The 27,786-nt window shown below is 37.9% G+C and overlaps 2 protein-coding genes and 1 long non-coding RNA gene across 9 annotated transcripts in view; 2 read left to right on the top strand and 1 right to left on the bottom strand.

Annotated features, from left to right (window-relative positions):
• ESYT2 (extended synaptotagmin 2) overlaps positions 1 to 3,195 on the top strand; it is a 79,160-nt gene extending 75,965 nt beyond the window's left edge. For all 5 annotated transcript variants that reach the window (XM_021526539.4, XM_021526538.4, XM_021526537.4 and 2 more), the window contains one exon: positions 31 to 3,195. In XM_021526539.4, the coding sequence (XP_021382214.1) occupies positions 31 to 76 (46 nt within the window). In that variant the 3' untranslated portion in view covers positions 77 to 3,195. The remainder of the gene's footprint in view (positions 1 to 30) is intronic.
• LOC146768109 (uncharacterized) lies at positions 2,972 to 12,539 on the bottom strand. 2 transcript variants are annotated; one of them, XR_014953205.1, is made up of 2 exons: positions 12,284 to 12,539; positions 2,972 to 11,520 (listed from the first exon to the last, which is right to left on the bottom strand). It is a non-coding gene; the product is annotated as an uncharacterized LOC146768109 (long non-coding RNA). The 2 variants fall into 2 exon arrangements; XR_014953206.1 differs by having other exon boundaries at positions 2,972 to 11,517.
• The window catches only part of NCAPG2 (non-SMC condensin II complex subunit G2), a 45,403-nt gene continuing 30,024 nt past the window's right edge, over positions 12,408 to 27,786 (top strand). Inside the window, exons 1-9 of one of the 2 annotated variants that reach the window (XM_085572943.1) lie at positions 12,408 to 12,774; positions 13,443 to 13,537; positions 16,666 to 16,857; positions 17,868 to 17,982; positions 18,455 to 18,612; positions 19,312 to 19,446; positions 24,398 to 24,492; positions 25,335 to 25,404; positions 26,101 to 26,187. In XM_085572943.1, the coding sequence (XP_085429069.1) occupies positions 13,463 to 13,537; positions 16,666 to 16,857; positions 17,868 to 17,982; positions 18,455 to 18,612; positions 19,312 to 19,446; positions 24,398 to 24,492; positions 25,335 to 25,404; positions 26,101 to 26,187 (927 nt within the window). In that variant the 5' untranslated portion in view covers positions 12,408 to 12,774; positions 13,443 to 13,462. The remainder of the gene's footprint in view (positions 12,775 to 13,442; positions 13,538 to 16,665; positions 16,858 to 17,867; positions 17,983 to 18,454; positions 18,613 to 19,311; positions 19,447 to 24,397; positions 24,493 to 25,334; positions 25,405 to 26,100; positions 26,188 to 27,786) is intronic. The other variant, XM_085572944.1, reaches the window with a different exon arrangement.

The raw sequence follows: 27,786 nt of genomic DNA, 5'->3' as shown, positions 1-27,786 counted from the left end.
AAGCAATCTTTTGGTTGTTTTCTTTTTCAGGTATGATTTGACAGAAGATGGTACAAAACCAAATGGTGCAAGTTAGGCCCATGGACACCAGGACTTCCTCATGCATATTTTGCCAACCTTTATATATTTTTAACGCGTTGTTTTCAGAGATGTACCAATGTTATTTTTATAGCTTTGCTGATTTAGTTCTTAGACACATCCCCAATAATTTTATAACACTTGGTCATTTTATGTAGACATAGCCTTCCTCATTGTTAAACTTTATATTTTATTTTGCTAAACAGTTCTATGTGTTTCTGTAATGTGCAATAGTACAGTAAAGTAACCTTTTGTGTTTAAATTGATCTTTATGATGGCTGTACCTATTAGAAAGTGAAAAGAACATGTTCTGCTGTTTTCCTGCCTTGTTTTATATCTCACCAAGGTATACTGTACCATGTAAATATATACTATTTTTTTATAATTCTTTCATGCTGGTTTGAATTCAGAGGAAAATTAGATAAAGGATACAGATATTTTCTTCTAAATGCATGTTAATTTCTTCAGATGAATCTCTTTTGTCTTTGCAGCACAATGGTCTTAATCATTTTGTGATACTCTGCAAAAAGAAACTGCAGAAAAACATTTTTACTTTATTGTGTTTTTGGCCCAGTGGGGCTAGCTTAAAATGTATAAAACATTAACATTTTAATATTTATATATAAATGTATTATTGGGAAATCATGCTATAGAATATTATAAATAAAATGAAAAATCTATAAATATTGTATAAATAGAGGATGAGGTCCACAAATAACAGTTTCTACATCTGAGTTTTCATTTAATTGTGTAAACATAACAAACAGTACAGTTTTATTATACAGGTTCGGTTGGATTTTGTTATTTATTCCTATACTCTGGAGTACTAGACATGTGATCTTTTGAAGGTATGAGGACATGGATTTTTCTGTATTATAAAGAAGATATCTAACCACTTTAAACTGTCCTTACCACCATGTTTCACTGATTTATAAGCAGACAAATCAGCTTGCAAGTTAAGTTCATATAGTAGGCATATGTACAAGACATATGTTATTTTTATTATACAGTACTGTGCTAAAATAGTATCTTATGCGATACCTTCTGTAATCCTCACATGAACACCAGTAGGTAAGAAAGTGGGGAACTGAGATGAAATTGACTGTCTTTGACAGCTGCTTCATTGCTGCTTGGTATGTTTGGTGCATGAGCAACATGCACATCAGTGGTCCAGGCAGATTTCTGAGCAATGCTGTCCTTCTCCTAAGCATTGCTGCGGGCTGGGCAGGAGGCAGCAGGAACACCGTCAGCACAGACTGATCCAGGCAGGCAGGATCTGAAGGGAGACTATCAGCCCCAACAGCTGAGCTCATAACGCTAAGATTTTGAATTATGGGACTATTTTTTTGTATTCAGAACTGATTTTTCTTTTTCTGGTAAGTTTTTTCAGACTGTTAGAAAAATGTGCATTAAGAATCCAAGAGAACAGCTTGGCTTTTGCAAAGCCAGTGTCCTCATCCTTGGAGAAGTATGCAATTAGACAAAGTATATTATTTAGCTAAGATTCTAGAATGGTATCTCAGCCAAGAAAGAATTTTAATGCAGAATGATAAACTCCTGAAATTAGCTTTATTGTAAGAAAACTGACAGAACCTTAACTCTAGATGTAGAATTTGCCTACATTACTAGATGTACCAAAGTGCCTACCATAGATGTAGCTTTTTTTGTGTTTTTCAAGTCTAAAAATTTAAGTTTATCTAAATTCAATTTAACATGAACATTTGTTGTGGATATGTGTGACCTGCACCATACACCACTATACAGTGATGGCCTTCTCATTTCCACATTTTATACACAACAATTTTATCAAACAATCTTTCATTGTAAATTGTACTTTAACTGCTGTTACTGGGCTGGGCAATAGAGATTCTTTGTAAGAAAACATTTCCATTTGAAGGCTTCACTGTATACTGGAATGTATGAGTAGCCATAGATTCACTCATCTATTAATGTAAAATATATTACAAAATAGTTATTTTCTTTGCTAGTTCTCCATTAAGATGTTATGAATGGAAAGACAGAGAATTATTCTTAATGCAATGAAAATGAAGAAACCAAATGCTGATCTGAATAAATCAGGTCTAAGCATGGCAGTTCAACATAATTGTCTTTTGCCTTTGTTCAGTCTGAGGTGGAAGGATTTTTGCTCTACATCTTGGCCGGCAACTGCACAGAGTTTGATCTGCAGCCAGCAAACAGGGTGTTAAACTGATTCAGTGCTCCAAGTCTTAAGTGAAGTCTGGGGACAGAAAACTGCACTTGAACAAAAAAAAAAATTCTGTCTTCTAAGGTTTCAAGGTGGAAAATAATGCCGTATTCAGGCAAATGTGAAAGGATAGCACAAAGTGAGTAATTGAATAAAGAATATAGGGCAGATTTTCAAAATAGCTCACTACCTAAAATTATGTATTGGTTTTTAGAGATCCCATTTTCCATTTAGGAATCTGAAATGAAGAGATTGAACTGTCATTGCAATTCAGCAACTGGAATTCCCATAGTCTGTAATCAGTTCTGGGTGCCAGATCTTCAGAAACATTCTCCTGGGTGAATTTGGATCAGACTGTGAGTGCCTAGATGAGATGGATTCTTTGGATAGTGGATGCAACTTCTTTATTACCAAATTCTAGTTGTTCCATTTATATGGAAGTAGGAAGGACAATTTTGCCTCTGGGCAAAAATTGCACCTCATTATCAAGTCATTTATTCAATGTCAACTGATAGCTTTTCATGCAGTTCTTGTTTATCCTGTGCCTTAAAATATGAACATATGAAGATGTTTAAGAAATGGTTAAAAAACAAGCTTTGTTACCTGTATGTACCAACACATGTTCTGTACTATTGAAACTGTTTTTAGAATTACTCTGCTTCACTGACAAGAAAACCAGCTTTCTTAACTATAGCAGTGGTATAACTCGAACTCAAATCAGCATGCATATCACTTGGAGGTGGACTAAAAGAGTTTTAATTTTCTGTCTTGAATCCTTTATCAGAGCTGCAGCAAATGGTGAGAGTTAAAATGAGAACAAAGGGTAATCAATTTTGTACAGATTGCCTTTTTTGCTCATGTAATTCTACATTATGATGCATGTATTTATTCAATAAATGGTTCGTATGGAAGTCGGTGTGTTGCTTCCCTCTACACACAAACTCCCCTTCTCCCCTCTTGCACATCCCTGCTCTAACTGGTAATACAGTGAAGAGAATTTTTTAAATAGTCCTGTATCCAGACTCCTGTAACCTAGAGAGCCTTATGTAAGGTCTGTAGGCAGATTTTTGGGTCTTATATGAGAGAAAGTGGAGTGAGAAGTGCAGGACACTTCATGGGGATTTCTGTGCTTGTTGTTCTGGAACAGATTTACACATAAGAATTAGTAGGTCGTTTGTTCAACTTCAGTGTCTAAATTTTATTTTTCTCTCAAATTGATCAATTGAACAAATTGTCATAATTCTAGCACTTATTAATTAATTATCTTTAATTATGCTTTCAAAAGGACCTAGAATTGTATTTAATTGCCTTAGATTTAGAATCAGCATATTTCTACCTGTGGCATTCTTTCCTATTCTTTCATTTGCTTGGTGAGGCAAATATTGATGGAAAATATAATGATGTACTGCATAAATAAGAAAAAGGGTGTTGTATCCTCTAGGCATTCCAGAAAAACTGGCACAGAAATTATGCTCTTTGCATTAAACATTAATTTATAATTAGTTATAATTCTGTAATTAATTATGATACCTCTTCCCATAAACAGCTACACCTTGTCTGAATTAATAATATTCAATCAGTTTTAATCAGCCATAAGTAAAAGCTGCAAAACTTCATCAACCAGTCACTATCCCATTTAGAATGGGCACCACTGGATAATCTTCAGTGTTACTAACTACAAAATTGTTCCACTTTGGTTTGAGGCTTTTTCCTTCGAGGGAGATATGTCCCTTTTTTTAGCAGAATAAAAAGTGCCTGCTAATCAATGGCAAGGCAGCTAAAGCCTAGGAAAAGTATGGCTGTCTCCTCATTTCCCTCGTGGCAAGGTGGTTCTGGATTGCATACTCCTTGGCAGGGCCAGTTCTGATCAGGTGTCAGCATTTTCCTGACTTGGGTCAAGATCAAACCTTCCATTCAGTCCTGCAGGACAGGTGGTAGCTGGATCAGCACTGCCTGTGTATTCACAGATCTTACTAGAGAGCAGAAATAACTATGCAAGACACTTCTACAAATGGCTTTGGTATTAATTTGATGGGCTCACCCCAGCCCAGGATTCTTCTTAGTATTTTGCTGTACTGTTTAAATTGGTTTGGGCTTTTAGTTCACCCAGTCTCCACCTAGGAGCAATGTTTGCCAATAAAGTTACCAATGTGGCTATTTTCAGTATTTTCTCAGCTAAGAGCAAAATACAAAATTTCTTTTCTATGAAGTACCTCTTTTAATCAATTTAATTGTTTATATTCTCCCTCAAACAAACTCAGAATGTTGGATGGCACCTTTGGTAGAAAGAACCAAAACTGCAGATTGTCCTGGACCCATTTGTGGTTGTAGCTGGCTGCTGAAGCAGTCAGGTTATTTAATGGTCGCTTTTTATATTCTGAAGTTCAACTGTTATATATGCTTTCCTACTGATTTCTAAGGCAGTCAGGCTCTCAACAATATTCTCAGGCACCTTCTGAAATACGTTTTATGAGAAATGCAAAAATTCACTTGTATTTCTTTCAGTGTTATGCAGTAAATTTAGCTGCCAGAGTAGATGGCAGCTCTGGGAGGAAAGTTCTCTAATCTGTATTCATGTGATAGAGGTGATACTCTCTGTTCTCACTGTCTGCAGGGAACATTGCTGCATGCCAGTCATCTACAGTGGAATCCAGTTTGAGCAGGCTTCTGCATCTCTGTTTCCTCAGACACCACTAAAGTGAAGCCAGCCTGTCTTTCATGCTAATCTTTGAGTTTTCAGGAGCTGTAAACTTCATATCAAGGGAATTGAGGCCTAACAGTGATCATTCTTCCCTTTAAGATCCATATAGGAAGATCCAAGGACAGCCCAAAGCTAGGCAAGATTCCAGCCTTTCACACCCAGGCAGGCCAGGGTGGTTTGTGGCCTGGAGACACGTGGGCCATTCCTGCAGGACTTGGTAACCCAACCCTCAGAGCTGGACACCAAGCACCTCAGCCTCTGTGCAAGAAATGACAGAAGAAAGTTGCGATGTCCCTGCACCCAGCTGTGTCCCATGAATTCACTCATCAGCTGAGTGGTAAGGATTTAATGGATGATCAATTTTATTTATTAATTATTTAAGCAAAGTATCTCCTTTCTAGAGGATGTTGCACTAGATGAACTGGTGAGGTCCATTCCAACCTCAATTCTATGTCTCTCAAGTATGTTTTTTTAAACATTAAGGTAAACTCAGTAAATGTGCTGGAGCTCTGTGTACTCCTGGCCTGTGCTGTAGAACTTCCTGGGCATTCTTCTTCCTGAGCCTAAGCTCTCAGGGATGGGCATGTAGCTACTCCAGCTGGGCAGGCACAAGGAGTCACAAAGCTGGGAGCTGCAACCTTTGCTGAATTAGGATGCAAAAATTTGATAGGAATTAAAAATACATTAATATGTGTGTAGAACTTGAGTTGTAACATAGATGGTCGGTAATTTTATTCGATAACTGGGACAAGATCCCCAAACCCCAAAAGGGTGCATACATTTAACAGAGGTTTCTTCCAGCATGAAATTTCAAACGAGTTTTTTTGTTCTGTTATTCCAGTTGAATTTGCAAGATAGTGTGTTATTATACAAACTCTGAGACTCTGACAACTAGAGCTTACTAAGCATGTCACAATGATTAATAATTTAATACAGAATATTTTGCAAGACAGTCTCATGCAGACTTCCTATGGGAGAAAAATTTCAACTGATAGGCTGAAATCCCTGATGTATTTTGCATGATTGTTGTTGCTACCTCTTGGGTTAAGCTGAAGTTACTGTGTTGCAATGTTTTTCAACTACAATTTATAGGAAAGTTAATCTAGTTTTGCATGAATCATGAAATTCTCTGAGCACAAGTAACTATGATAGCCACTGAATGAGTGCTCTGTTGTAACTTTCAGCTCGGTGTTCCACTGGGTACATTTGATGAATTGACAATAGCATCCAAACAAAGGACGTGGAATGTCTCTAAACCTGTCATTTATCATTGGGATGATACTGAAATAAAGGGAAATAAAAATGGGTTAATGGAAATGGATATTCATGCCTCAGGAATGGTATTGGTAGCAATGCTGCTTCTTTGTTTTATTTAGTAAATCATTAATTAATTTGCATGTAAAATAAGTTGGAATCAAAAGTTTAAAATACTAAGATTAGCTTTCTGACAAGTTTCAATCTTAGTTTTAGGCACCTTTGTTCTATGCCATATTTTTTATTCAATATGCTTTTCCAAGTTCAGATTATTTGAGACATGAAAAAATGCTTCATTTATAATTTTTTTCTAAAAACAATTCTGCTTATTTTGCTTTTCACATTGAGACATTGAAGTTTTTCCATGTACAGTCATTAGTGCCTAGTGTTTATTTCTGAAGGTACTGTTATGTTCCACTAGATGGTAGTGCAGACCCTATTCTCAGAATCCTTTTCTGCTGCCTGTGCACTTTCTTGTACAATAAGGAAGTGGTCTGGATGAGAGGCATGTTTGAAAGTGCAGCCTCGAGTCACCCTGGCTTAAAAGCAGTGAACAACAGGCATGGTCCTCACCGTGCTCTGCTCTCCCCTTTTCCTCTGAGGCACCAAAGATCCTAAAATAATTGAGTTTCATAATGGGGGATTTAATTTGCCAAAATGGTTTTGTAGAGGTATTTAGTTCATGAGGTACAGGGAAATTTAAAAATGGTCCATAATGTGAGAAAACATGAAACTTCTGGAAGATTAAGGTTCTCAGTTCACCCGAAATTCTGCATGCATCTGTCAGCAATTCACTGTAGGTGTTTCATGCCTTAGATACCAAATTAGATTTGATTCTAGACCTCCCTTGAGTCGCTGACACAATTTTAATGAGATTAAGTGTAAAAAGTTGAAATTAATCAGAAGCAGGCAGAAGTGAAATTACAGTTCAGGACAAGGAAAATGGCCAGCACATTTGAAACATCACTATGATTTAAGTATTAATTGTTGGTTCAAGTACATGGCTAGGAACTCAGGATAGCTAACAATGAAATCCATCATGGAGCAGTGCAATCAACATGGGGGTTATGGGAAGATAGATAAAATTCTACTAGAAAAAATAAATTAAGAATCAATTTTCCTTTGTTTAAGGATAAAACACAGGTCTTGCGATGATAAAACTGTTTGATGCCCAGAACAGGAATAAATGACAAGTATGTCTAAACTTAGTGGATATGGAAGCCCTCATGAGTGCCTGGCTCCACATTTCCCCCCAGGCTGATCCTACACTGCTGTCAGTTCTGCATGAAGGCAGCAGGATGTGCAGCCTTTAAAAAACCCCACTGGGTTTTGGTCAGGTGCCTGGTCTGGATCAAGGACATGGGGAACACCCCTGCTGGCAAAGCCAACACAGATGTGAGAGACAAGTTAATTCTTATAATGCCCAAGTAATGTAAAGCAGTTGGTTGTGTGTTTGTGTATGTTTATATATGTATAAACTAATATGGATGAGCAAATCATGACCATTCTGATATTTTTACTGTATTTTCATGTTTTGTACTAGACAGATGGAAAAGAGATGGTGTCATATCTAAATGATGTATGTCTATCACAATGAAACCTCCAAGAGCACTTGTGAAATTAATAATAACAGTGATTTTGTACCTTAGAAGTGATTTTTCTCTTAAAGACTAAAATAGAATGAGAGCTGCAAGGAGACAGGACACTTATAAGAGCAGTAAATCTCTATAAGAATGTAATTTAATAGGGTTAAAGTAATACAGACATAGCATTTGTAACTGTAGTGTTATATATCTGAAACAAATTAACTGACAAACTAGTATTATAAATTTACTAAATGATACATAGTATTTTGAAAGATGACGATGACTTTATACTAGAAAATGTTTGCTGTTGTTGTAATGAAAAATTCCACTTCCTTTTTTTTTACAGTGGGGTGGATTCAGCTATGCAAATACTGTTATTGTAATTTTTTTTTGTATCTCATAACATTTCAGAAATCTTTCCATTTTCATGGTACTAATAGTGAACAGAGAAAAATTACAGTGACTTATAACATTGTTTATAAGGAACAAGTGATAATGGTAATGGCATAGTAATACAGTAAATAGTAATTATAGGGCCAATAGAATGGTTTGGGTTGGAAGAGACCCTAAAAAATATCTATTTCCAAGACCCCTGCCCTGGGCAGGGACACCTTCAACTAGACCAAGTTGCTCAGAGCCCCAGCCAACTTTGTGTTGAACACTGCCAGGGCTGAGGCATCCACAGCTTCTGCAGACAACCTGTGCCAGTGCCTCACCACCCTCACAATAAAGAATTTCTTCTCAGTATTTAATCTAAACCTGCCCTCTGTCAGTTTAAAGCCATTCCATGCTCTTACAAAAATTCCCTCTCCTCTCTTGTAAACCCTTTAGGCACTGAAAGGTGCTCTAAAGTTTCTCCAGAGGCTTCAGGCCTCCGGGCTGAACACCCCCAGCTCTCTCAGCCCGTCTCCATCCTCCAGCCCCCTTCAAGATGTAATGACTAAGTATTTTGTCACAAAGCATCACAACAAAGCAACGAGATGCAAGTTGCAGTGTTTTCCTGGTTTAAACTGACTGGGTGTGGCTCCTGGCAGAGCCCGGCAGTAGCGGGGAGCTCCCGCGGGGCGGCAGCTCAGGACTGCGGCTCCGTCGGCAGCGGCTCCAGGGAGTGGCTCTCCCCAGCAGCTTTTGCTTTCCCTCTGCGCATTTTGTTTCCTTATTTTTATGTGAGTTAACAAGGATACGTTTTTTTTTCTTCTGCAGTGATTTTTTTCCCTACTTAATCTCTTAAACTCTAAAATTGATTCATGTTAATATTAATAATTTAAGGGAAATAAGCCTTTTCACGGTCTAATCACACCAGCATTGAGAAGTGACAGTTGCCTCTGAATAAAGGATGGCATGATTGGCAGGATTACCTTCAGGCAAGGAGAGATCTGGAGAGAAGTGGAATAGTGTGAAACTTCATCTCTCTCCCATGCTGTTCAGATTATTTATCAAAGTATGTGAAGATCAAAAAAAAAAAAAAAATCAAGGGAAACGCATGCATGTAAATTATTAACAGCCTGCCTCAGAGGATGAGCAGATTTTGTTCATACTGTTTTAACTATAACAAGTTTTATTACATATTCAAAGAAAAAGAAGTTACAACTCCAACATGGTAGTAGATAACGTGTGAAATAATCTCATAAGAAAATATTATCTACAAAATAACATTGTAAATATAAGAAAATATTGTCAAGAAAGTAGCTGACGTACAGGGAACTACCTGTTTATTTTTTATTTATATTGTTGACTCTTATGGGTTGAAATGGAATGCTTGCTCTAGTCCAAACAATATTCTGGTGTGAGCCATCTGTAACCGAGATCTGTAATGCAGACCACCAACAAGAATAAAGACTGGTTCATGAAGCAGTAGCACAAAAGCAAATCTTTATTTGCTGTTGCTCAGCAACCATGTGCGAAAGGCCCATTTTTCATTTTTGCCTTAACTTGACAGGAAAATGATAATAAATATGAGATTATTATCACAGTGTATAGATTATTTTGAACAGATGAACAGATATGTCAAAGAGAGGTATGTAATTTGGTAATCTTGAAAGGGAGAATATTAGAGAAACTGAAAATAGAGTTGTAGGTTTATTACTGGCTTGCAGTTCATGCACAGTTCTTGAAAAAAACCTAGAAAACATTATTCTGTCTCTCTGGTTTCTCTATATGGTCCATTAAAATGAATCACTTGGTGTTATTCAGCCTGTTGTTATCTGTGTCAACTTCTAGTTTCAATACTGTGAAACAAACCATTCTGTGGTTGCTATGCAACAGAAGTTAAAAACTAAAATATGTTTTATTTTGTTTGCTAAAATGATACGTGCCCAACTAAATAAACAGTAACCAGGTGACTAAAGTGGCATCTAATTAAAAGACAAATCAAGGTATTAATGAAATATTCAGCCTACATGAGTCATGATAATAAATCCATCAGTTTGTATCTAAAATGGCAAAGATTTTTAATATATGCAGAAAATTTTTAATATAAGCATACATTAGCATAATGTATAAATTTTAGGGGTTATACTTTTTAATTTGTTTTTATAATTCTACAGGTATGCTGATTGCCCATCCAACTTATTCCAAGCAAACTGTTTCACAGGCTCCTTGCACTTAGCTGAATATGTAACTTGGGATATAAAGTCAGGTCCACAGGATGTGAAAAAGCCAGCTTCTTTTATCAAATAAATGTGCTAGAAAATGCAAAAAATCTTATTTTTTAATGTAAACTAAAACTGTGAAAGGCAGGATCATTAAGGAAGAATCTATGTTAAAAATTAAAACAGCAGAATATGTAAATGCTACTTTTAAAGGAGTGAATTTTTATCTTTAATATGAAATAAATTCTGAGTTACATAATATATTTTAAAATTACAGTCCTGAAAAGTCCAACCAGATATGATAACTTCTATGGAAATTATAGTTGGGTTTCTGTTTGTTTGCACAGTAGAGCAGCACATTCTGTACTGCTTCTACAGACTGGAAGTAAATTGCTTCAGTTATGTACTGCTCTCTTCTGAACAGCCAACACTACTGAAAATGCCAAGTGGAAAGATACAAACTAAGCCCTTAACAATACACTTTGACTGTTTTGGTTTGCAGAAGATCTCAAATAAATGGAATGGGGAATATTATAGAATTCAAAATCTAACTCTATTTCCAAACACTGCAAAGAAGAAACAGAAGATATAATTTCCTGATACATTAAAAAAATCCTTAGTTATCAAACTCTAAATATTATCTGGTTTACATAATCTGGCATATATTCTGTACATTCTCGCATATAGGCTGTTTAACTCTTGATTGCTTTTGGATGAAGAGTGCAAAGTACTCATATTGTTCACCAGGACTGTGAGGAAAAGCATAGCTGTCAGCAATAGCAACAATAACATTATTGGAGAAAAAAGCCACCAGTGTAATCATATGCATGATGTTCTATAAAAGCATTTATGTCCACGTTACCAGAGATCCATGGAGGAAGGAATTCTGTTTCCTAAGCATGAAAATGAATTTAACTGATCATGTCTTACCCCCATTTGGAAGCACTGACGCTTTGCAGGCAGGTACAGAAAGGCAACAGTGAGCGGGGCGGTGGGTTTGAACGATGGCAGCTGCCTCTGGGTAAGTGATGGATGTCACCGTGCCTCCAGCCAGCCTGGGTCAGAAAGCAGCAGAGGAAGGAGCTTTCAGCGTGGCCAAAGCTGCTGGGATATGAAAAAATTTTATGATTGGCTTTTCGCAAATGTTACAATAAATATGTGTAATGTTAGAAAGTTATGCTGTATTCATTTTCTTATGTAGTGTGTTAAATGTAGTTTTAAGTTACAGCATAATCTTAAAATAGAAACTCTGCGATATAAGATTTGTTACAAGCTCAAGCAGGGAGATAATCAAGAAACTCTTCACATAGAGATGTCAGCGAGCAGGGCCCATAAAAAGTCAGAAACTTCCACCTTCTCTCCATCTTTGTAGAACCAACAAAATTAAGGAGAAGTTGACAAAACCCAAAGTTCTTAATTTGCAAAAAATTTATGCATCATGTATGAGATATATGAATATGCAACAGGCTATTGCTTTTAAGGTTATTCCTTTGTTCACAAGGTATGCTTTTCGTGACTTAGTGTCCAAGAGCATCCTAAGGTCTGTAATTCTTTGCTTTTTATTGTCTTATAATTATCCTAACTCTAAACTTTATTACTCTAATTATATTATTATTTTATAACCATTTTATTATTATTAAAATGTTAAAAGCTGCACCAAAGGAGGTTCAGGTCGAACATTAGGAGGAATTTCTTTACAGAAAGGCCGATTGGAATGGGCTGCGCAGGGAGGTGCTGGAGGCGCCCTCCCTGAAGGTGTCTAGGAAAGACTGGAGGTGGCACTCAGTGCCATGGTCTAGTTGACCTGGTGATGTTGGGTCATCGGCTGGACTCGGTGACCTCAGGAGCCTTTTCCAGCCCAGCTCACCGTGTGCGTCCCCGAGTTTGGAACCGTGCGTCCCCGAGTTTGGAACCCTGCGCCCCCTCACGGCCTCCTTTCCCCCAGCCGCCCTCAGCGCGGGAAGGGGCGGGGGCTGCGGCCGAGTTCTCGCGAGACGGGACGGGAGTTCCGCGGCGCGCGCTCAACGCCGGCCGCGGGAGGATTCGAAAAGTGGCGGGTGAGGGAAGGGCCGGGCGGGGCCCGGAGCGCCCCCGGAGCCTCGGGGTGTCCAGCAGGGTCCCGGAGCGTCCCCGGAGCCTCGGGGTGTCCAGCAGGGTCCCGGAGCGTCCCGGAGCCTCGGGGCGTCCAGCAGGGTCCCGGAGCGTCCCCGGAGCCTCGGGGTGTCCCCGGGTGTCCCCTCCGAGCGGCTCCCGGGGCCGGTGTCTCCTCCGGCGCTGCTGCCGTGCGCCGCGGGCTCTTCGCTCGGCTGAGGCGTCCCGCGGATCCGTGAGGGTTCGGCCGCTCCGAGGGAGCCCCAGGTAAGCGGCACGTCCGGCTCTCCGCTGCCTGCTCGGCCCGGCCTGGCCGAGCCCCCGGGTGCCCCGGGACGGGGCCCGGGAGCGGCCCCCGCCCCGGTCTGTGATGTGACTTGATGCTGTGTAAGTCACTTTCCCACCTGGGAAAGCACGTCGGGAGACACCTAGCATGGAGGCAATGTTAACGTGCGCAAATAAGGCTCTTGGTGGCCTTGTCCATTTCCCATGGTTTTCTCTTGATAGACGAAATTACTTCTCTTTTTCTTTACTACCCCTTAGTGCTTCTTATATAAATAAATACTGTTGTTGGGACTGATAACCAGTTTAAATAGCGGTTTTGTGCTTAAGAATGCATTGTGCTTTTTAAAAATCAGAGTATTCATTAGCAATTTATTCTGCTTTAAGACTTATTTACTAAAAAAAAAAACCACCACGAAAAAGAAAACAAGCCCTGCAGCCTAGTGATGTTGTGAATCTAAATCCTGATTTAGATAACTAAAATATGTTGGAGGGGAAAACTGCTTTAACTATGTAGTGCATGTATAACTACTGTAATATATAACATATATAAATTAATGCTATGTATATAACTGATAGATGACTACAACAGACCAAAATGATCTTGTTTTGGTGTACAGTACCTTCTCTAACATTATGTTTTGGTTATAAAGTAGGGAAGACCAATTCCAGGATGAAACGCGAAGCATTTTTGCAAGTTGTGTCTAAAGAGACAATTGAAGACTTCCTGTGCTACACTCAGAATCGTGTAAGTGAGCCAGTGTATACGTTTATCACTCCTGGAGTCATAAGTCTCTTACAAGTGCAGAAATCATGTGACAAAGGGACAGAAACTAAACTATTTGTCTGATATGTGGGAGTAATTGCTGTAGAAAATAAGTTCAAGTGGCACTTGAGGGAATATAGGCTGAAAAAGTGGTGGAATCTGAAATATGAATGTTTATAAGCCAACTGATTTTTTGAGATTTGGTTGTTCCACATACCATTTTTAAAGAATAAATTATTAGTATTTGTGTAATTAATTCTAAACAAATATTAATTTCGTGTTGCTGAAATATTGCATTGTTAAATTTCAACCCATGAAAGAGTATTGGTATATGATGAATAAGAGTTTATGTACAAACGTAGCAGAATTGTGTTTCACTAGAATTTCTTCATCCATTTAAAAGTTTGGGCTGTCCACTTGTTCTTTGGTCCATGTTTAATTTTACTTGATTGTTCTTTCTATCACTGAATGCTTTAGAATAGGGGTAGATTGCTCTCTTGAAAGGAAGTGTGGAGAGAACAGGGAGGAACAACAAAACAAATCCCCTGAAATCTAGTATTGAAAGCTCATTCTCATATTATATATATATTGCATAATAATAGAAATAATAATTTGCATTGAGGGGTTTTCCACTCACCTTCAATCTGTCTGGTGTTAAGATATAGCTGAACTCTTCTCAACATCTTTTGCTTGCTGCCATAAATGGAATTGTCAAGTTATTTCTTAAGCTTTCTAATGGGTATTTTCCTGGCAGTACCTGTGCCAGGATAAAGTGGATCAGTTGACCTCTGTGTGCACAGAGGCATGAACTGATTTAATGTAGCAACTATTAAACTCACCATCATGTTGTATATAATAAGCTTACAGAGTTTGTCTCCAAAACATCCTTGAATCTTTCCCCAAGAAATTTGCTATTCCTTTCATTTGTGTTCCTGTATGGATGACAACTTTATTACCAGATTGCCTCTGATTAAAGTCTCCTTCCCATTTTTCCTTAAATCTGAACACTTTAACAAAAAACTATTCACTTTAGTATTCACTTACAGTGTTTCTTTTTCAGTTGATTTGGTTGTGTTGATTCTGCCATCTGCAATCAGTAATTTATTTTAATGTGCCATGAGCTATTTGGATTTAAAATGGTTGGGGTTTCTTTCATCCTTTAGTTTTTCACCACCAATTCACAGTTCTCTTGCAGCAGTTTTCAGCTGTTGCCAATATCTCTGGAAATTTTATGTCACCAGCTAAAATGAGTATGCTGATTAAAATTGTCTTCATGTCTTTGGAGCATAAGGGAGCACAAATATTCACATGACTTTTTGACTGTCCAAGGTACTCCAATTATTTTATTAATTTCCTTTTGAAACCTCCAACAATGGAGGATGCGTGACCATGTCTTAATATGAGGATCCTCCTTTTTGGATCTCCCTTGAAAAATTCTTGATTGCTTTTCTGGAGGAGGTTGTGGTTAAATAGATCATCAATAAAGCTTCACTGCTTCCCTTAGTTTGTGTATTATATTTGGTACTTAGTTGGTACTCTAGCCTTAGAATTTACTTTTTAAACTCTCTTCAAAGTTCAGTATTTAGCATCACTTCTTCTTTCAGTGTCTGTTTTCTACCTACGCCCCAACCCCCTTTTTGCTTCCCCCTTGAACTTTTCTTTTCCACACTCTATAAATATTTAGATTCATCTGTGTCTTCTAGATTTCCAGGGCTTTACTAATTTTCTGTCAAGGTTTCTCATGGGCTTTTCATTTTTTCCTTTGTAATATTTTAAAAAGGTCATAATGTGGTGCTCTTCATTGAGATCTTCAGCAGATGCTGTTAGTTTTTTCCACTAAATCCTATTCCAATTCAAGAAAATATATGAATAATTTCTTAGAATAAGAATATAAGAATAATTTCTTAGACAGAAAAATAGGAATCACAGATATGATTGTCATTCACTGTCATCCTTTCTCCTCATAGATTTTGGAATAATTCTGTCTCATATCATCCCAAAGAAAAATCTAAAAGCACTGATCTTATTACGAGTTGATTCTTTCTGTTCAAAACGGTACAATCTTAATATCCTATCTTTTGGGTTTGTTTAAAGCACAGGGCTGCAGAACTCCCTGTGAGGCCTTTGGTTTATTGTATTTGTTTTCAGGTGTAGGATAGGATAAATATGTAACAGGATCTTTCTTCTCATATCCTTCTGAGAACTTTCTGATACTTACTGCTGCTTCTTTCATTCTTTTCAGTTTTTACCTTTGACTGTCTCTTTTTGATGCCTTGCAGTGTATCTGCAAGCTAAAAATATATTTATTTTGAGATCATGGACATTCTCCCTCTTTGCTCTGAAGTGTTTTTGACCCAGTAAACATTCACTTCCATATTGGAAATTACATCTCAGAAATTACCTGTTCTTTCTCTTGACTAGGCCTGGTCTTCCTTCTTATCTTCTCTCTGCATATTCCCTGTCCTAGCTCCTTCTTTGGAGCTAACAGATTCCTTGTGTCTCTAAGGTAAATTTTTCTAGCAGAATTCTTACTAGGAAATAGTTCAGCTCAGCCTTGTGGTGCAGTCTCTACTGGAGATTGATGGTGGCTTTCCTGTCAGAGGTGTGGGGTCAATGGGCTCAGGAGCTGGGTTTGATGTGGGGCTCTAAGACAGAGCAGGGTGCAGAGCTCTGATGTGGGGAGATCATAACCCATATTAGTGCTGTCCCTATGGCTCTACTGACTGCTACAGTTCCAGTCCTTGCCTAAGGATTTTCTTTCAACAGCCGTCATCAATTGATACATAAGAGAGCAAAGACATAATCAGGGACTTAAATTCTGTGCAGTTTTGAACTTCTGAGAGTATGGAAGTGTCTTCATTGTTATCAAGGGCTAAAGACTTTGTCTTAAAAGCAGCACTCTTGCTTCATGATAAAGAGTTAATTAGCAGGGATTTCTTTTGCTATTTTGAAAAAATATAACTTCTAGAAGGTATTTTATCTCTATAAATGCAGAGGAATATAAGTCAATCATTAATGTAAAAACCCAGATTAAATGTAGAAAATATGATGATGAAATATAAGCCACTTTGCTGATCTGAGATTGTGTACTATCTTCTGATGATTTATAGAAAAACAAATTTGATAATTTTGACTTGAATGAGCTACTTCAAGAATTGCCAAGAAAGCAAAAAGAAGTGCTATGGCAGAGGTTGACACAGCTATTGACAGAGAGCTTAATGGAGAATCCTGTGGAAACATGGCACAGGACTGGAGATGGTGACAGTGATGATGCCATGGAAGTTGAGATAGTTCCAGAAATGGTAAGAATCTTGTAAAATGAAAATATGATGAGTGTTTTGTGTTTTTTGGGAAATAAAATGGAATATTTCCATAACATCTGAAAACATGCAAGGGTTATCAAATAAAATCAGTTCCAAATATCACCTTCCTGCTCATTTTTTTAAATGAGTTAATTTATGCTCATGTTAAGCTGAACTTATGATTGGTCTATGCTCTAAAAGACTAGATGTGCTCATAATTTTAATTAAGATGTGACTTAGTTTTCTTAGAGTTGAATGGGCTTTTTCTATGTCTCATGTTAGTAAACAAATGTTAATGTTGTAGATGTTAAGTTTAAGTAGCTGGCATATAGTATAAGAAATTCACTACCTGATTTGTAATGTCATTTTATTTAATGTACATCATGAAATCTAGATTTGACTGCTTCTTCCACAAATTTAGAATATATAGAATTTTTCTGACTCAGACCCTTATGTACTGCCTTCTATGCTGTATTCTGTGTAGCCCTGAGAATACTGGGGGAAAAGGTTATTTAATTTTGGGGGGGAAGAAAATACATGCAGTGGGAAAATCATTAGAGAAACCTAGAGGCTAGTAGAAAAATCAGTCATCTGTTCAGAGGCCTGTAGAATTACACTTGGAGTGAAAGTCACCAGATGTACACATCCCTGAGCTACACAAGACCCTGCTAGTTAGGGCCTTTTCAGCTCTGAAGTGGATGTGTGTTTGAGTGGGTTTGTTGCAGGTGAGGGTTTTAGTGCAGGAATGGATGCACATGTGTGGTCACAAAGTTATCTACTAGCTGGAGCTGAAAACCCTTTTCAAACTTTTTGAAACTATGTACTTTAAAAATCTATCCATTTGCCTCTTATTTGATAGGTTTTGGGTGCCAGTATACTCCTTCTTCAAAATGGAAGCATATTAACAATTCAGCTTTGCTCTCTGTTGCTAAGGTTCATTTCTTGTTTGAATTATTTTCTGAGTCCAAAACAAACGGCAGAAGTGTTTCCTCAGCATTGCTTTCTTTCAGAAACAGACTGTAGCAGTGATCCAAGGAGTGGCAGCTGTTGTGACTGCTTCCATACCTGCAGTGGATGAAAATGTAAACTACAGAGCTCTTGTAGAATGTGTTTTTATATTAAATGGTGAGTGCTTCTCTGTACAGAATGCAGCATTTTACAGAGGCTGTTTGATCTGACTGAAATCCAGCTGGCCTATGAAACAGAATTCACAGGAGAAAAGTTGGTGCTGGTTTGAGTTCGTATTTATGAGACAAAATTAAGGGAGTGTTTACCTAAAAATCAGCTGCACAATTTCAAAGTTGGAATGTAAATAGTTTTCTTTCTCCCAGCTGTTCACCCAGTGGAAGGAAACTTTGATTATCCTGTGATTTATAATACTTTTAAGGGAAACTCAATATTTCATTGTCACTGATCCAAAGAGTTGGGCCAAACCTTAGAGTTGCCTAAATACTGCAGTAATCAAAAGCCATGAAAGTGTGTAAATGCGGCAGGAGGAAGCTGACACCGTGAGGTGGAGTTAGTGTGCTAACAGACTACTGTTTTACAGGAATGACTTGGTTCATTGCAGTAAATAATTATTTCATTACTCTTGTAGGTATTCTTCCTGCATTATCTGCATCTGAAAAAATCCTACAGGATGCCATCCAACGTGTGTGTGAAATGTGGTGGGAGAAGGGACTGGAGGGGAAGGAGCAGCTGGGGAAGACTCTGTTTGTCATTCTGCTGAGAAAAAGCCTCAATAAAGTTGCTACGGTAGGCTGAGGCTCTGTTGACTTTCAGGTTATTGTCGAATATTTCAAGAAAGATAATCCCTCCAATAAAACACTGCCTTCTCTAGAACAAGTTTTAAAGGTTTTTGGCATCAGTTTCACAAGTGAACTGGATTTTAATTTTTTTTGCATTCCTCTTCATCTTTTCACTCTTTTGTCCAGTCCAATGACCAGGGTTTTTATTGCAATTAACTTTTTGTCAGCTCAAATTTTAAGTACTGCATTCAGCTAAGCATAGAAACAGCTTTTGTGGGAAGCTTCACCTTCTCTTGCTTTTTATCTTTCTACAAATAATTTTTTTCATTTTTCAAAATGTGTGAGTTACTTGGAGTATTGTGATACACATCTTTTGCACTAACCCAGTGGATGTATCCTTATGTCTTTTCCCTGTTTTTTCTTGTTAACTGCATGAATTGTATGAAGTTTAAAAAGTGAAATGATGTGGTTTTTCCATATTTTGCACAGAATGGCAATTTTCTGTACTTGAGCATGTCTTCATTTGTTGAAAGTCAGAATTTCTACATTTACAAATATTTTTCACAGTAATGTGATGAAATTAATAACCATAATTTCACAGTCTGTAACAATGCATTTCAAGATCATTATTTAAAATCCTTTCAATGCTGCTTTGCATTAAAGCAAAGCTACTCCACTCTAATGTGGGCTTCTTCTTTCCTGTCAGGGTGCAGATATAGTTCGTGTATGGAATCTACATCAGGCATTATTTTGTTTTGATTATGATTCAGATGAGAGTAATGAAGTCAAGGACTTGTTGCTTCAGTGTTTTATGAGTGTAAAACACATTAAGAAAGAAGAGGTAAGCCAGCTTTTATCTTACTGTGGTTTTGTGCCAGTGAGCTTTGGTTGCTTTTAATAGTTTTGCAGTTTGTCTTTTTTATGGTACAGTAGATAGCAACGTGAGACAAATCAGCTCTGACTCCAAGCTATAAATGGTGATACTCTGTTTCATTTGTAAAACTTGTTTCTATTCCAGACAAAAGTGTGAAAGTTTATGTCTAAATCTTCAGTCCAGTTCTTTTATCCTGAGGCAATAAGAATCAAGTGCTTTGCTTCTAGTGAATTTCTTTGGATACTTAAAATCATTCCCTGGTGTAATTCTCTTTTTTTATAGCAGTTTTTGTTTTATTCAAGACAAGTAACTGTAGCAAAATAATTTTCCTTCTAAATTACTCCATCTAGAAGATTGTGTTGCCATAAAAAGAACCCAACTTTACAGAAAAATGAGAATTACTTTATTTAACTACATAGATTTCTCTCAGTGAACAGTTGCTGTTTTGTTGTTTTTAGATTGTGCCTGTGCACCAGAATTGTGGTGTCCAAGCCTTTTTTCTGGTTAGGTGGCCAGACCACCAGACTTTGTCTCTGAAGTGCTGACTCTTCCCTGCATGTGTAAAATAGATGTATTCCTTTTCCTGTGGAATATATGAACTTCTGTCATAAAATGATCCCTGAGGTTGCTGCATAATTGTGACGGTGTAAGGCTATGTAATTTTAAAAATGGAGATAGCAAAGGAATTATGTGAAGTGTTTGACAGAGTTTGGATCCAACATCCAAATGTTTGGATACTTGCCATGAAGTCGGTGGGGCTTTTGTTACTTGCATACGATATTTTAAGCTGTTTTAGTTTTGACTAAAACTATGATGTACCAAGGCAATATGAGAGGTGAGAATGGAAGGAGAGGAAATGTGGGTGGAAAGAGGAAAGACAGGAAAGGCTTTATTGACAGAGTTTACAATTAATTTTGTGTCCTTGGTGTATTTAAGCCATTTTTTGTCATCTGGAAAAAGTGTGTACTTGTGTGTGTTCACAGTACTTAAAATGCATTAGCTGTATTTGAATCCACTGTATTAATATTTCATCTTCATTATAGGCACAGTAAATAATTGGTAAATATATGTAAAATACAACTGCTAGCTAGGCTTCAGAAGCAAATACTTGTAGTTCTTTTTTTCTTCCACATCGTGTGAGACTTTTAGTATAATGTGCTAATTAATACACAGCTTTTCTAAAGGAAGCTTGCACCTTGAATCTTTGAGTGAGAGAGTATAAAAGTTGTGGGTTTGTTGTGGGTATTATTTTAAATATGGGGGGGAAAAGCAGTGGTAATCAGTAATGAATATTTTTCCTGGCGTATTAAAACTCATCCACTTTGCTCCACAAGAATGTGCGGATTTGGCCAGGCTTTGCACATTTCGTTTTCCTGCACATTTTTCTCTTCACTCTCCCAGGGATTTCTGGTTCTTGACATTTTATTGCCTTTGCATTTTCATAGGCCCATCTCTTTCTGGGTGGATATAGAGAGCACCTTATTGCACTCTCTGCTCTGTCTGATCATTAGTGGTTTAAATCCTTAATTCTGGATACTTTGCTTTCTGGCTGGAAGGACTGGCTGAAGGCTGCAGCTCCCAGCTGTAGCCAAAGGGCTCAGCCTTGGCCAGTGGTGGGTCTGCCTTGGAGCCCACTGGCATTGGGTCTATCAACACAGGGAAAGCTTCTGGCACAGAAACCACCTCTGCAGGCCTCCACCACCGAACCCTTGCCATGCCAGCTGAAAACACAAGACACTTTACATCCTGGAGGATAGCAGTTCAAAATAAAAGGAGAAGCATTCTGGAAAGATCCCAGGACAGGGTTCAGTTAAATTAAGTGTCTGAAATAAATTTAGACATCTGTGCAGGAGCATAGTCAGTACGGGTTCTGGGGAGGATTTGATTGCCTAATGAATGACCCATGCTACGTTAAATGACCTAAGTTGCTTCAGACATCCATGTGGGGCTGGCACGTTAAACACTGTCATAGATCTCTGCCTTCTGGAAAACCATCTGGGCATGTAAAATTGCTCTCTGTTTAGGGTGTGCCATATTAACCCTAGTAAGCAGAGTCAACAGAACAATTCAGCTCCATAAAACAGTAACTAAACAGCTGATCACATAAATTACTCTCCAGACAATTAACATTTCAAGGACTTAAACATCCAAATTCACATATCTCAGATTTGTGAGCAGAAATCCAGTCTCACTATATGAACTTTCAGTACTTACCCAGAATGGGAACTGACTTGGATTTTCCTAGCTCTGCAGACAGGAGATTCAGAGTGCTCAAAGCATTTTCCTGTTGCTGTGAGGCCATTGTACTTCAGTTGCAAGTAGTTTTGTTTGGGATTTGCATGCTGTGGGAGTTCAGTTGCAGTGGTAATGCACCTCATGCATGTTCTCTAATTTCCCTTCCCGGCTCATTTCACTAATGATAGATTTCTTGTAGCAGCAAGAAACCAGCCAACTCCCCCAGTATCTCTGCTGGACTTTTTTTTGCATCCTGTATTGCTTCTAAAATGCTTGTAGTAATACCAAGTATCAACGTGATGTATTAATTGCTTTTGAGTTGAAAGTGAGCTTCTGTGTATCAGGCCTAGTGTCTGCAGACTTGTTCTGCAATTCCTAAGAAAAGTAATCCTAGCTTTTATACAGTATCCCAGAGGGCAGCACCATAGTAGCTTAAGCTGCTGTAACTCCAGGTTGCAATGATCCTGTGTTGCCATGGACTAGAATTTATCTTTTCCTTTTCATAGTGTAATGTTCAAGCAGCAATGTCATGGGTTGATTGAAGGAGGTAGCTGTTTTCTCCTAGTAAGATTATTTTTCAGACAGCTTAACTGTCTGGAATGGTTTATTATATGCAAGGCTGAAGGAAGGGAAGAGTCAGGAATGCAGTCTATCTGTTCTAAATCAGATCAAATTGATAGAGAACTGCACATTTATAATTCATTGCAAGATCTGGGAGTTCAGTGTTTCTGCCTTCCCAGGCTGTGCTGTTCAACACACAGTAATATTTCTCAGAGGCTTACCATCAGGCTGCATTAGTGGAGTGATCCTCTGAATTCATCTCTCTGTGATTTATGAAAGCATTCTTAGTCAGATGGGGTTTCCAGTCAAACAGCTGCAGAGCACGCTACTGTGTTTTAGAGGTGGGTCTGTTGTACTCGTTCCTTGCTCACCTTCTCTGTGTGTGCAGAACAACAAAGTCACATGCTCTGTGTCCACAAGCACAGCAGTACCAGACACTCAACACTCTGATACTGCATTAGTCCCAAATATGACAAGTTCACAGATAACAGATTCACCTATCACCAAGTTACCTCTCACAATAATGAGAATGTTGTTACCAATAATTATTTCAGATCCATTAATCACAAGCAGCAGATTAAGCTAGAGGCACTTATCATTTTCAGGAGCAGGCTCAATCTTTTAAAACCTAAGGCTAAAAAGAATTCATTTAAATCTATTTTTTGACTTTTTATCATCTATCCTGCTGCTGAGGTTATAGAAAATGAGATGAGTTTGTCCTCATCCTTGCCTTGTGGAGGGAAGAACTGTAAGTCAAAACGCCCTTGACCTTTTATTTTGTCAGGGATGTTGATGTGTGACATGCCAAGTGGGACTCCTCTATGTTTATATTAGGCCACCAAAGTTGGAGATAGAGACAACTCTCATTGACAACAGGAAGGATTCCATCAGACTTGAAGCCAAAAACCTTGACATTGTATTTAGCCTTTAAGTCTTGATTTTTATGAGCTTCTGAGTTCCTTCTTCACCCAAAGGCATTTCAGCTATAATTGTGCAGTTTCTGGCTATGTGCTTCCATCTCCCTCCCCTAGTCTGTGACTTCCATCTCCCTCCCCAACTCCAAGTGTGTCTGGCATTCTATTTTCTCTGTTTGGTCTTAGGTGTGAACACAACTCTTGGGCCAGTTTTCGATGGAAGTGCCTCTGGACCTCTGCTATTTATTCAGTGACCCTTTTGCACTTCTGCCAATGTGCTCTTTACTACGGCACTTCCTTTATTAATATTTCTAATTTACTTTTAGCTAGAAAGTTGAGAGATAAAAAGGATCCTTACAACTGGCTGACTTACCCTTATGTGTGATCTGACATTTTGAAGTCTTACCCTCACCTGTAAGACAAGGCAGAGTGAAGCTGCCTGTACACATACTGTATAAGACTCCAATTCCTTGGATAGATCTTGCTGGTTCTGGAAGAGGATTGGCTTATTTCCTTCATCCACAGCCTTCCACTGCCTTTTGTTACAAAATTCTATTGCACATCAGATTTGTCATCATTGTTCCTGACTTGTTAAAATGGAAGAAAATTAATTTGGGAAAAATAGTTTCTAATTTCATGAATGAAAGCAGCTCCAGGAGGTTCGCAACATTACCTTTCATGTGGCAAGAGGAAAGGAATTGTCCTTTCTGACCAAGCCATTTAATTTCTTCAGTGGCCCAGCTGTTCTTTGTGGCTTTGTTAAAAATACTTCTGTGTCCAGTGCTGGTAGAGTTGTGGTGTTTTATTTATGCCTTCGCTGTCATTCCAGTGTCATGCAGGGATGATATTGCACTTGGAAGAGCTCGCTGATCCAGCCTTGATGAGGGTGCTGATTGCACAGTCTGCTGTCATTCTGGACTGCTGCTTGAAGGCACACCAAAACAGAAAGGACATGGAAAGAGTGGAGGCAGATACATGATCCACATGTTCATTTGTTTTGTGTTTTTTCTACAGTATGAATAAAACTAGTGCTTGAATTCTGTTTAATAATTAAGAATCTTAAATAGTTTTTTCCATTTCACCTATGCATTTTAAAATTAGAGATGGGATTTCCTTTGTATTTGCTGATTTTTGCGGTAGCTCTTAAATTGGGTATTCTTCTGAGCTTTGAGTTCTGTTTGATTTTTCCTCTTTTTCCCTCTCCACAGGGAAGAAGACTCTTAAGTTTTTTGTTCAGCTGGAATATAAATTTCATTAAAATGATACATGGGACTGTTAAAAACCAATTACAATTCTTTCCAAGGTATGCATCCCAGTTAGAGTACTTAATTAGTAAGAGCTTGTCTAAAATCTTATCTTACTCTAAAAATACCTAGTGTATTGAAAAAAAAAATCAGTATCCAGAAACCCACAAATCTTCTGAATATTACTATATTGTTTCAACAACTTCATTTAATAATAGCTCTGACATGCCTGGGTGTACAGTTTTAGTAGCAGTAAATGTTTATTTGCCATTAGCTAAAGCAAATTACTTTGGATAGAAATTGGTCTGCATTATTTGCTGTGCTTGTGTTAGGATTCAGGACCATTTCTCCTTTTGTAAAGGGTTTCTATTTTTCCTATGAGTAATCTCTAATTTAATTTTCTAGGTTTCTATATAAAGCATTCTAATAAGAAGTGGCTTGCAGGATAAATCATAGCCTGAGAACTTGGCTGATGGATAAAAAATATGGATTTTTTTTTTCTCTGTTTATTCAGTGAAATATTGCTGAAGTAATTCTATGTATTAAAATCAGAGGCTTTCTAATGCGTTCATGAAGAATAATATATTCCTGTACATGTCTATAAAGAATTTAAGGCACTCTTCATGACATAACTGGTCAAGTATTTCTCTGAATGTTTTGACTCTCCTATCATAAGAGATATTTCAAGTATCATGTAATAGTGCTTGGGTTCATTAATTAAGAGTTAACTTGGTAATTATGGGTGTAGACTTGAAATCAAGATAATTTCTTCTAAAAACCAATTTGATGCACAGAATTAAGAACAGTATTGGTTCTTATGCAAAACTTAATGTTTCACCTTTATGAATTATACAGATATGGTTAGCATGCTTTCTTGACAGGGTTTCTTATATGTTAATAGAGCCTTGGTGGAATACATTGCAGAAGTTTACTTCAGGGCCTGGAAGAAGGTGTCAGTAGAATTCATAGAGGTAACACTATACTTGAAATTTCATTCGGATAGTTTTGAATTTCAAGGTGGGAAAGACTCATGATTTTCCACCAGAGAGGTTCCTTTAACAAGCCTTAAAGAGTTTTTTTTCCCCTAAGGAAAGGGCCTCTTCAGCAGTGTCAAGGAGTAACTATGTGTCATGCTTTGAATGTTTTCCCAACTGAGATCAGCTTGGCTGCAGTTAAACACCTTTAATTCTGCTGCTGAAATATCGGTTCATACAAATATACATATACACATTTTTCATAAACATACCTGTTAGCTGAATTACTGAAGCTTTTATTCACTATGTGCAAGTCTGTATAGTTGATAGCTCAAGTATGTATCTACATTTTGTGGATTTCCATGGAAATTATTAAAGGCATAATTACAGATCACAACAATGCTAGAGCAAAATTTCAGATACCAAAATACTCTTATTTACTCTGCTTTTAGCTTCTGACAATTGGATATACACACATATATATTTATGTATATTCTGAAATTTTTAAAATAAGTTGAGACAAACTGAGGCCCCCAGCATGGAAAAATCTGGGCAAAGCAGAAGCCAAGTAAGAAATAATAGCAGATACTATTTTCAGTTGCTTGTTTTAGGGAAAGATATAGTTGCTGAACAGCTACAGTACTTATTATTGTTTTATTGTGTTAACAGGAACATGTGTTTGTTTTACTGTAGGTTATTGAATACAATTGCATTCAAGATTTCATGCATCATGGAATTCATCTTCCCAGAAGTTCTCCTGTTCATTCGAAAGTTAGAGAAGTAAGTTCCAGGAAAGCATGACATGAACTAGTAGCATCAAAATGAGATCAGTTGCTATAAAGTGGAAAATCTCCATTTCATACTAAAATACCATACCAAGTGTGGCTGGAATGGAAATACTTTCCTTCATAGCAGCCTGTGTGTGCCTGTTTGTGGTGTGCTGGTGGCACAGCAATGTTCTGGCTGCTGCTGAGCGGTGCCTGTGTGGTCTCAAGGCTTTCTCCTCTGCACATTTTCCCTTGGGAGTGGGGTGGGCATGAGCAAGAAGTTGGGAGGTCACAGCTGAGACAGCTGATCCAAATTGACCAGAAGGATATTGCATGCCATATAACCATCATTCCCTCAGCAAACTGAGGGAAGGTGGGTTTTGGAGAGGCAGCCATTGCTGGGAGGCTGGCTGAGTATTGGTCTGCTTGTGGCAGGTGGTGAATGGTTGCATTTGCATCATTCCTTTGGGGATTTTTTGGTCCTTTTTGCTTCATTTATTAAACTCTCCTTATCTTGACCCATGAACTGCTTTTCTCTTCCAATTCTTTTTCTTCCCCATTGAGCAGGGAGAATGTGCATGGCTGTGGGTTCTTAGCTGGTGACTAGGGTCAACCCAACACAAATACTTTAAAAATAGCATATTCTGAGAAATAGTGTTAGAAAAATTTTAGGAGGAACATGCTTATAGTTTTGCACCAGATTTGTCTTTGCTGCTCAAAAGTAGAAGAGGATTTTCCAGAGTGACAGAAATAGATTTTGCAGTCTGTTATCTAAACTTTCTTTACCTGTAGAATTGACCTTTCCATAGATGATCACAGGGATGAAAAGTCATAACCTTCTTGAGGAAAATTTAGTAGACAGGTCTGAAATGAAACTTAGCTTTTTTCTTTATTATATGTAGGGGATTTATATATGTTTATAGGGACAAGCTTTGATTCTAGTTGTCTGTCTGTGGCATTCAGTCTTGAGCAGAACATTTGAAGCAGAATGAGACATGCACAAGGCTTTTTAAGACATTTTTATTTGATCAATGCCCCTTTCCCTCCAATGCTTTCTTCCAAATACCCAGAATCTAGAGTGTATACTGTGTGCAGTATACAGCTTGACATACCAGTGTACAATACTATAGTGGGGTTTTTTTTTGTTTTGGTTTGGATTTTTTGGGGTTGGTTTTTTTAGGGGGTTTGTTCTGTTTTGTTTTCTCATAGCTATAGGATTTCCTTGTCCTGTGATTCCTGATTGATGGAACAGGCTTTTGATAGGGCATTTCATGTTTTTCAGACTCTGGGGCTTATGATCATGAAAGAGGACAGTGAAAAAATATGTCTTTGGGCTGCAAGAGGAGTAGGTCTTGGAATAAATTTGAACTGACCACTAGAGGGTCAGCTTCTTTGCAAATTTTGTGTAATCTTGTATTCTGTTTTCCAAGATCTTCAGGGAATTATCAGTGCTATATTGATCAAGGCCAGAAATGGTCAGAGGATGATATCTTCTCACTTTCTGATTAATTACCAACCTTAGAACACAGCTCAAACTGCTTAGTGTTTCAAAGTGAAGGAATTCATATCAAGTTACATTATGTCCTTTTTCTTTCTCTGCTCTGATCTTCAA

The sequence above is a fragment of the Lonchura striata genome, chromosome 2, assembly GCF_050655825.1.
Source record: "Lonchura striata isolate lonStrDom1 chromosome 2, ASM5065582v1, whole genome shotgun sequence".
In the NCBI taxonomy this organism is placed as follows: Eukaryota; Metazoa; Chordata; class Aves; order Passeriformes; family Estrildidae; genus Lonchura; species Lonchura striata.
The sequence above is the reverse complement of the archived record's forward strand: the minus strand, read 5'-3'. Positions and strand labels throughout refer to the sequence as shown.